Below are 11,344 nucleotides of genomic sequence, written 5' to 3'. Positions count from 1 at the left end.
TAATCAATGGAGAGATAAGTTCCATCGTAGGGGAGTGAACATAGACTCCAGTGTCATCAACGTCCTTATTCACATACCCAAAGGCTGGTCAGATCACTTAAAAACACATAAATTAATATGAACTGCTTAATACGTTAATCTATTCACTGACGCCTAAGGTGGAACAGTGTCAGATTATTGCAGAAGCAAGTTTTAAGCTTAACTGAAACTTTAATATAAGCAAATAATTATACTGACGATTTTTGACAAAGTTTAACAAATTTGAAATTGAAAATAACAACAGATAAATAGATCACATATATTTCAACAGCATATTGCCAATAAAACCGCATATATTTTACATGTACTTGTCTGTAATCACATCATTGAAGACAAATAAATCATATATTCCACAAGGTTATCATTTGGCAGCTGATCACATCCAAGATATCGAAAGTCCTCGGGAATGTTCATCTCAAACTGCAATCAACATGCCATTTGTAAGTTAAAGAGAGGATAAAGAAAATTACATCGAAACCTCTTAAATAAGATATAGAATTCAGAATAAAGAAACTTGAATTTCTACTATTGCTGGTTTATAAAACCACCCTTTTCTTAAAAAGAAATTTGTAATCGATATTCATAATTAAAGGGGTTATTTGCGCTTTAATACCTTGAAATTTCAACATTTTTTAACTACCCTGAAGTTCTACTTGGACAATTTGACACCCAAAGTGCGAAAAGGTTGATGTTAGTTTTTGACAAAGAAAAGTGAATGCAAAGCAAATTTTCTTACCAAATTTCAGTTTGCTGAGTTAGCAACAGTGGGGAACAAAGTTAGTGCTTTGGGGTATCAAATTGCCATATCAAATTGTCACAATAGAACTTCAGGATATCTAAGTTAGAAGAGGGTGAAACTTTTGGGGTTTAAAGTGCAAACAAGCCTAATAAAAGGGAACCCTAATAAAAGGGAAAAGGTTCCTTACCCTCCACAGTCTATATATGAGTTTGACTTGCAGCCTCCTCTAAGAACTACTGTTTACAATTTCGACTGAAGCTAGAAATTTGTCTCAAAGGTATGAACTGTAACCTCCACCAAGTGGTACCCTTGGCTTAAATGCAGCAGTCACATGCAGATAAGGGCAGAAGCTAAAGCCAATGCTCTGAAAATGAAGAATAAAGAGGTCCCATGAGCATAGGACTGCTGCATTAAAATGTAGCAAGAAGCTTTACCAGTTTCTACAATCATCAAGTGTATACAGACAAATGTTTAAAGCTAACATAATACAAGTGATATCCTAGAATGAATTAAAATGGTGCCATAAAGATTTTCGTAAGGCTAGATTGAGATGAAACCAATAATGAGAATTAACGCATACCGGTATGCTTAGCAGTAAATCACAAGAATTAACGACAACGGGCAATGCTCTCCTAGCAGAAACTGGAATGGACTTCAAAGTCTGAAGAGCTTTCTTTGCTGAAACTCGCATGTGAGCTGAACACTGGACTTCCCTTGACAAAATCTGCTCGAAATTCATTACTGGAGCATTTGTATTATCTTGAAAATCTAGCCTTGACTGTCTATTCGAAACTTTAGCAAGATACAACCAATCAGCATTAACCATGTGGCGTATTGTAATTGAGTTCATTTGACCACTCATGCAAAACTGACAAAGATGATCCTGGTTGTCTACTGACTCCTGATACAAACTGCTCGAGCTTGAATAAAGTCCATCTTCTAATGCACCTCTACAAACTTCATATGCGACAAGAAATCTACTCATGAAATGACATGATTCACCCTGACTTAGTGTTATATATGAAGAACTAGAAACTCCTTTTTCATGCCAAGATTTACAACTGGATTCACATTCTGGCTTGGAAATAAATTTGTTACGTTCTTCCATCTGTAACAATTGCATGGTTGACAAGGTTGATTCACTTATAAGATTGAGCCTTTTAGCTTCGTTAAGAACATCCTCAGGAGATTTTGCATGCAGGAAATGTACATCATGAGCTTCTGGGATATATTTATCAGAACATGATTTCAGGTGAGAAATTATTTGATCTATCTCTCCCGGCAAAAGAGGCTGTTTATTAAATGGTTGTGTATGAGATGATGACGCTGTTGATGACTGTGGTGAATCATGAGAACTAACCAGGATCTTTTTGCCCTTCGACTGAGGAGCTGGAGAGAGATAACAACCAGCTGCAGTTAGGGAGGTCTGCAGAGATGTGGGAAGTACAAATTTGTCAAATACTGGAAAGTAATTAACATAAAGATTCGTACAAACCACTCAACAGCAGTTCTGCACACGTTACTATTTTCTGTACTGCCAATTTATAGATATTCTCCAACATTTTGATTCACGCTAATTCAGTAATTTGTGAAAACAAGGATTTTGTCTGGTCTATAACATCTAATCTACGGATTTAATCAAGGTTTACTAACATACAGTAGCTTCCAGGAGTATAATTGGATAATATCACCGAAGTTTCTATTTGGCCAACACAAAGGAATGTTCCAAAGACTTATTCAAAACTATTAACTATGACGATTAAGTCTAACTTTGGGTTACGCATGCAGAAAAGTACATTTGAATGGGTGCATTTTATGGTTATCATATAAAAGAAATAAACTTATGCTACATCTTACCATAGTGTAATTTAGAAACCCTTCCTAACAGAGTGGTCAGTCAAATAAAAGAAATAAACTTATGCTCCATGTTACCATAGAGTCATGTAGAAACCATTCCTAACTGAGAGCTTTGCATGGCACATTTTGCTTTACATAGGAAACCCCACCTAGAGCGCTATTCAAGAGCACTTATGTTAAAGGCCCTTAAATAAAATTCTTAGTTTTGACAGGTCTCATAACCCATCAAAATATATTTAAAAGACTTGGATTTGAGTATTGAGGGAGGATTTGGGTAAAGATAGGAGAGGTCAACAAAAAGCTTTGATCACAAGAATGGAGGTGCAAATACCTGAGAGAAGAATGGTTACACAGATGGGAAAGAGGATAAAAGCCTAAATATTTGAGAAAATGTTGGCTTGTCTGGACAAAGACTCTTTTGCTTCTGCACAGTGAGCTTTAATAAGTGTGTTGAACGAATGGATTACCATCAGATCTAAAAGAGACTTACGGTCACAGATACATAATACATCTTTAAGCAAGCAAAAAAGAAACTTACAGTAGTTACTCAAAATGGTACTATAAAGAACAAGATGTTAGCAAGTAATTGTCTGAATTAACATATTATAAATATAATATACTTCTTGGAGATGTAATGTCAAAGACTACAGTTGCTCTCGCTAAAAAAGCACAAGACAGCCACATAATTTTCCGATAGCAAGACTTCAAATTTTGATGTTCATAGTTAACATGGCGGTTAATGATGCACCTTAGATATTTCAAATTGCCAAATTATACTAGTAGAGCACATGTATTTCCTTATGGTGATTTTCGCTATTAAAATGAATACCAGTATGTCCAAGCTGAATGAACCTTGCAAGGAAGCCTCCGCACGTAGTCCAATAGTAACTGTGAAACACTACCACGAATTGGCCTCTGCCTTTGAGAGATAAACTGTAGCATGTAGATCAACTATCAGTACAAGCTGTTTAGATGTAAATTCGACCAGCAATACTTGAACTGCAAATCCTATCAGAACACGCCACCACGTGGGGTGTTTGATAGATCAAGGGAGCAGTGAAATACCGTCACTGCCCCCACCCCAATCATGCGGTTCAAAATGTGCCGCACCGTGCAGGGCGTTTTGATAGAACCCGGACTCCGCACTTGTGGTGTACCGGGACTATAAACAGGCCGCCCGCCAGCCGGGGGGGGGGGGGGGGGGATAATATATAAATATGATAATGAAAGAAAGATACTATAAAACTACTTTTAAAAACACATACATAAAGTTTGCATAATCCTAAAAATCGTGAACGTGGTCCTTTAACCTGAAACAAAATCATGCAAGGTAAATTAATCAACCCCCCCCCCGCCATACTACTTTCAGCCACACATATCAACTGCCAACAACCAACATATTAAAAACGACGCAACATGTTTGATATAATCAGGTAGGTAAAACAAACATTTACATCAAAATCAATACATGTAGTTAAATAATAGATAAAACAACAATAAACATGACAAGGAAATAGAAATTAATGATTAAAGAATGCAACATAATATAAATATAAGAGAATGGAAAGGGGGGAAATTGTACATTTAGCATTTAGAGAATACTCCACCAGTTGTCTCTAGAATTGAGAAAAAAGGTCCAATACTCAGTCGCAAAATAACTCTTGGAATTGGGGAAGTTAATGAGAGAATATGACTTGAAATTGATATTTGCATTTAGTTTGGGAAAAACTCCCAGAAATTTGCATAAAAGAAGAACCAATCCGAGAGTGGGGATTTATAATTTGAGGTGAGATCTTATTGGAATTGGGTTGGATTGAGTTCCAAACCCAGACCCAAATTCTTCTTAATGAAGTAGGCTTTGGGCCTGGCTGAAATGGCTCTGGCTTAGGTCTTGGGCTCAAGACTGGGAAGCTCAAATGCTAAGTTAAAGGAATTACTAAACTTGAAATATAGGGTTTTATGGGTGCATTTATTTTTCCTTTTTTTGTGAGTTTTTTTTTTGGGCGGGGGGGGGAGGATAGTGCCTCCTTCCACCCCTTCAATCTGTCTATGACTTCATAATGTGCAAGAATCTAATGCCCAAAAACTCATTCACAAAAATTTATAAGATAAATGCAATTAGATTCATAAATAAAAGAGAATGCTGGAATCAGATAAAATAAGTCATACCTGCAAAACAGCAGTAGCTTAGAAATTTTTTGACAAATGAAAATATCCCACAATTGATGGTCAAGCTTCTTCAGGCTCAATAATAGGCATGGCCATGCTGTGAAGAATAATATATAAAGCAGTTCTTTTCAGTGAACCAAAATTCCAGCCCCCCGCCCCCCGGCCCCCCCCCAAATCAGACTGCTATGTTAATGCAAGCTCGGACTGGAAGTAGCGAACAAAATAAATAAAAGGGAAAAGGTAACTAAAAAGTAATCGAAGACCATTTCATACTCAAGCATTCATGTTTCCTTTTCTTACTCATAGGACTAAACTTGGATGACCACTTAGTTATAAATTTCATTGAGCATAGAAAAGTAACGCTTCACCAGTAAAACAACTTGTGTAGCAAATCCCAGATCATGAGGGACCAATATATACCATAACAAAGGTGCTAAAACCCTGAATATACAACAAACAAACTGAAACATGATGGAAGCTGGAACATGCCAATACATGGATGATAGTCGCATCAGCGGAGCCCAAGGTTACTAGTGTCTTCTTTCAAAACTTAAATGGTAAGGATGAAATGGTACCTTTCAGTGGAACCTGATTTCTTGATTTAAGATCTCAGTATCATCTTTCACACACTCTCATACAAGATCAAATGGTTTTACCAAAATGAAAACATCCAACTTAAGCTTCAGGCCTTAAAGGAAAACTTTGATTCCTAATATCTTACTTTTACTTATAAGAAAAAATAATATATATTATATATATATTTATATATTTATATATATATATTATATATATATATATATATATATATTTATATATATATATGATAGAGCAGAGAGAGAGAGCAGCACGAGAACAAAACTAATGTGTCAACTTAACGTGATAGGCCAAAAAGTTATCACCAAACTTTTAGCCATCATAGTAGCTTAGAACCCTTGCCATGATATGAAAGATTTTTTATATTTAATAAATGAGCTGGCAAGGAAGGTTGGTGATATCAACTTAAGTTGATAGGGAGCTTTCTCTCTCTCTCTCTCTCTCTCTCTCTCTCTCTCTCTCTCCTCTCTCTCTCTTATATATATATATATATATATATAGTATATAATATATATATTATATATATATATAGGTTGGGGGCTTTGATGTAATTGTCCTAAGGTGCACCTAGATGCGCGCAGCCTGAAGGACGCGGCCTAAAATCACATCGAGTCGCTACGTTTGTTTGTGATCGCTCCATTGAACTTGATCTACATGTTCTTAAATCTAAACACTGATCAAGTGAACCCGTCGCTGTTTTGACCCTTCATTTGTGAGCCCGTGAAAAAATGTTCTATTCATTCGAATCTTAAAAATTGCTGTGTTGTGGTTTAGTGATGAATGTCAAAACACCGACGGTTCACCCCAAAATCTGGTGGTTGGCGGTTTTAAGAACGTGGTGGAACTGAGTTTAACGGAGCAGTTTACTGTCGCCATACTAAAAAGAGGTCTGAGGAATGATGCTGATTTACACCGCGTTCTTAGGTGGCGCAATCTAACCGCTGTCACCTTTAGGAAAACATTCCTTCATATATATATTATATATATATATATATATATATATATATATATATATATCATATATATATATATAGAAAAAATGAGTATGCTTCGGTTCACCAAGACATAAATTTTGTGCTTCGGTAGTAAGGTATTCCTATATCCCATTCCACTCATTCAATTTCCAACCCATGTGAATGCTGGGTCCGATTTCAATAATTGGAGGGGAATATGCCACATCACTACCATAGTTATAAAAACTTCTGCTTAGTACCAAGCAAGCATACCTATTTCTAATAAATCTCATATATGATATATATATATATATATATATATATATATATTATATATATATATATATGGAACCAGCATATGGTGTCCACAGCATATATCTTTTCCCCGTCCTAGGTCAACTATTATACTATTCTTCCTATATCAGGACATATCAGATCTTATCTAGTCAATAGTTTAATTATGCAATGTCTGTCACGTATTCTATGAAATTAGTCATATGACATAATTGAATTAGGAAATTCAAACAGAGCAAAAAGGAAATTCAAAAGGAAACAAACAATACAAATAGCTTACATCAGTAATGGTGACACAGTGCTCAATCATCTTGCGGCAAACATTTTCAATAAATGAACGTGTTATGCGACAAGCAGAAATAAGTCTTTGCATTTCTGATTTAAAGGCATCTGGATATCGAAAGAAACAAAGCTGAATCAACATATTGAATATGCAGTAGAAAGCTCTTTTAGTACAGCAAAGTAGTTGATATTGGAAAAAGAGGGAAGAAAGTTTATTTAAGCGGCAGGTAAGAAGCCACAAGTAGACATCAGAACAATCTATTTAAAGATAACTTACTTGATGATATGTTCTTTAGTGACATACGCAACCGATTACGAGCAAACAATGGGCGCTGGTTTGTAGGATCCTCCACCCATTCTTGATATCCCCCTTTACAGATCTGCACCGAAGACTCATACACTGAGCAAAAGAACCAAGCTAGGCATGCAGGACATACACTGGTAGAATGACAAAATAAGCTAGATAAATGGCAACTTGGAGAAAGTGTGACATGACTTTGCAAGCATATAGTGACCCATGACCTTTAGCACCTTCATTATTAATGTTAACTTTAGATGAGTTTCTAACTTACATGAAGTAACATGAGGAAGATTCCAAGGTGCAGGTGATAGAATTGCATTCCCAAATCATGACGCTTCATAAGCCCCTTATTTAACCATCACTTTAGCACGAAAGAGTTCAAAATGATAAGTGGCATCAAAATGACAAGTACCTAATAGAAAAGGAGTCGAGGGCATCTAGACATGTAGCTAGACTATTATAATATGAGACAAGCCTCGACATTAATTGTAGAATTTAGGGTATATAATTGGTGCACACAACATCTATCCACAGGGTATAGAGTTCCTCCACCAGTGTCATGTCGGATTTGGATGAGTCTCCTTCACTTGTATCCATTTCTCTAAACCCTCAACATACCTTATGGCCCAAAAGCAAACAGACGTTTTCAACAATATTGAGGTTTATGCCTGATATTTTGCATACAAAAATAAACATTATAAGAATGCCATTCAAAGTACATGATTTACATACAATGAAAATATATGATTTCATTTTTGGCTTTTGAATTTGAGCCACATATGTATAGTCTTAACCCCATTGAAGGAGAGAAGGATACTCCTCGCCATGACAGACTTACCGTTATGAACAAAAACATACAGAAGAATATCGTGAATTGAATTACATGATGTTTACAATCTGACAAGGACTAATTAAGTGAAGGAGTGCAATAAATTATTGAGTTTTTGCTTAAACACCCCAAATCAATCATATTGGAAGATTTATCCCCCTATCCCCTCCAGAAAACCTGAATATATGCAAATTTATCCCCATTGAGTTAAAAAAAAACCCTCAATTTCACACTGATAAATTTCAAACTAAGATGGGGGAAGATTGTAAAAAGATACCCCTCTTCCTAAAAAAATAAGGATTTTGCCTATTAACTCCCCGCTTCTAAAAAAAGCCTGGTTGCAGATTTACCCCAAAATATGCGTTTTAACTAATTCACGTTAATGAATTTTAGTGATGTTAAATCGGAGGAGGGGGAGGGGTTTATGAAATTCCAATGTGGTAAAATTTAGGGGTAAAAAAGCAATATGCAGATTTGGGGGTCAGTCCGCAAATATGGTAGATTTTGGGGATTATACTGGCAAAAACCCTAAATTATTTCCATTAGAAAAATCTTCATCTCGTATCAGACTAGTCATGTAGAGTACTTGAACTCTAAAGAGAACAGTATGGAAAAAGTTTTACATGTCAAGACAAAAACAATGTGTACATAAAGTAGATTTAAAATACATAAATCACAGTGTAAGAAGATATGCTTTTATTAATAAAAATATATACTGTGACATTTGCACACAATTAAACAGAAAAATGCTGCTTTCAACATAAGGCTTCCCCAAGTCATTGCCAATCACTATCTCCACCCCACCCCAATAACAATAGCTTACATCCATAGATCATAGATATTGCAGAATTATTTAACCAGAATGACTTGCACTCAAATCATTCACACCATAAAATAGACACGATACGCTTATGCAAACATCTTAAGGAATGAATATACTCACTTTGTACATATCATCTTTTGAAAGTTCTAGCATTGGTCGCACAAGGAGAATTCCTTGGTTTCCTTCTGAGTAATGTGAATATGTTGAAAATAGTTGTGAGATAAACGCCATGCCTGCCAACCCAAGGACTCCACTGTTGCGCGATAATCTCAGTATAAAAAGCTCATCCTGCATTAATAGAATAAATCTGATGGTACCAACTTCTTTGACAAGAATGCATTAACAGCATGTGAGCGTACAAATAAAAGCAGATGGATTAATAGATAAACTTTGATTGTACAACAAAATATTGGATTAAAAGATAGTACTGCATGATCCTGTCCTTAATGCATGAAATATCAGTTAGCTTTACATATCGGACCAAGTTTATACACAATAAGGCGTACAACATCAGGTGCCACATTTTAGTATTAGCCAGGCACATATGCCAAAGGATAAAAGAAAAATATTTTTAAGGGCACAATGAGCAAGTGTGCATCTCAAACACCCGCAAAAGGAAATTGTCTAAGCATATCAAACAAAAGGATGCATGATTACTGCAGAAAAAGCCAAGACATTATCTAGAAATCTAAAGAGCATCCACAATGCAATTAGCTATAGTTAATGTATAGTCATACTAAGCACATGTTCCTGCACATACAGCTTGGAGAATTATCTTTAAGCTCATCCTGTGTTATAAAGAATAAATCCGATGTTACCAACTTCTTTGATAAGAGTGCATTAACAGCATGTAAGCGTACAATTAGAATTTAGAAAGCAGGCATATTAACAGATAAATTTTGATTATACAACAGAATATTGGATTAAAAGATAGCAGTGCATGATCCTGTCCTTAATACATGAAATATCAGTTAACTTTTCATATAGGATCAAGTTTATACACAATAAGGCAAACAACATCAGATTCCACACACTAAGAGAGAGGAAGATTAGGCAGGCATATATGCCAAAGGATAAAATAAAGTTATTTGACTGGGCACAAGTGGACATCTCAACAAAGACACTATATAGAAATCTAAACAACATTCGTAATGCAATTATCTATATTAATGTACAGTCATAATGAGCACATGTTCCTGCATACAGCTTGGAGAATATCTTTCAGTTTTAGCTTTTATCTCTAGTAGAATTGATGACATTTTGAGATACTCTTCAGAATATCAAACTATTTTCATGCTTATATAAATCCATTCATGAAATTGCATTAAGCTTAAACATAAAAGTAGCCAGAAAAAAAACCTTGGGAGATATTGCCTTTACTACGGGTTTGTCTCCTTACCTGCTTTGGAATCCGTCTATTTGACGGTATTCTTAATGTCAAACGCAAAATTCTACTGTACTTCTTTTCTCAGACTCAAATGATTAAACTTTAAAATCTGTTAATTAACAAAAGATTAGAGACACAGTTTGGGATAGATGGGGAACTCTACTCATCTTTTCATAATAAATTGAAACTGCGGAGGTAAACATTTAGTATGACTATTGTAAGTACACTTCCAACTTGCCAGCAGATGCAGACGATATTATAGAACACTAAATTACATATAATGTTTTAGCAATTTTGCAACCTTGAAAACATAATAAGATCTAATTCCAGCCCATATGCAACAGAACCTTTGGATGGAAATGCAGGAAAAGGTTTATTGAGGGGGATGATTAATTAGGAACTATCTATTGACACAAGGAATTAGGACCTACGGCTACAATAGCCAAATGGGGCTTGATTTACGAGTCAATGAAAGAAGATTAGAGATCCCCATTCTGTCCTTTTCCTTGTTGTGCAAGTGCTCCATGGTGGTAATAATGTATTTTGAGTGGATATTGAGTTTTTAAAATTTTGGATGCTAGTTTTCTCAATATAGATCTTGGATAATTTTTTCAGGTTGTTCTCAACATGGTCGTTGTTGATATTGGCAGCGATGACCATTTGCAAATTCTGCTTGCTAGAATATAAAATTACAACTCTTAACCACCAACATAACCTCCGAGTTTGGGAAAAGTGACAGAGACTTTGTATTAGAGCAATCCAAGTTCGAATTTTGCTGGACATCAATTTCTAAGCGGATTTTTAAAAAATTGATACCATTGAGTAAGTCCAGTTTTCTACCATAAACGGTAGGGCGTGTTAGAATATAAAAGGACAAATTTTTAAAAACAACTATTTTAATATTAATTGGCAAAATCGACTATTCAAGAAAATAATTGGCAAAATTGACCTTTTTTGGTCGATTTTGCTACGAAGAATTTTTGTTGAAGTGCACGGGACTACTAGTCCCGTGCATCTCTCTCCTCTCCCTACCCCCATCCCACCTGGCCATCTCTCTCTCCTCACCTCCCCCTCTTT

General features: G+C 35.5%; 1 protein-coding gene across 1 annotated transcript in view; it reads right to left on the bottom strand.

Moving 5' to 3' along the window:
- LOC109846168 overlaps positions 228 to 11,344 on the bottom strand; it is a 40,483-nt gene continuing 29,366 nt past the window's right edge. The window contains exons 5-11 of the mRNA XM_020415392.1: positions 9,001 to 9,168; positions 7,205 to 7,307; positions 6,878 to 7,035; positions 3,488 to 3,586; positions 1,359 to 2,204; positions 966 to 1,142; positions 228 to 459 (exon numbers count right to left, since the gene is read on the bottom strand). Coding sequence (XP_020270981.1) covers positions 1,050 to 1,142; positions 1,359 to 2,204; positions 3,488 to 3,586; positions 6,878 to 7,035; positions 7,205 to 7,307; positions 9,001 to 9,168 — 1,467 coding nt within the window. The 3' untranslated portion in view covers positions 228 to 459; positions 966 to 1,049. The remainder of the gene's footprint in view (positions 460 to 965; positions 1,143 to 1,358; positions 2,205 to 3,487; positions 3,587 to 6,877; positions 7,036 to 7,204; positions 7,308 to 9,000; positions 9,169 to 11,344) is intronic.

Source organism: Asparagus officinalis, chromosome 6, assembly GCF_001876935.1.
Source record: "Asparagus officinalis chromosome 6, Aspof.V1, whole genome shotgun sequence".
NCBI classification, from domain to species: Eukaryota; Viridiplantae; Streptophyta; class Magnoliopsida; order Asparagales; family Asparagaceae; genus Asparagus; species Asparagus officinalis.
This window is presented reverse-complemented; position numbering and strand designations above follow the sequence as displayed.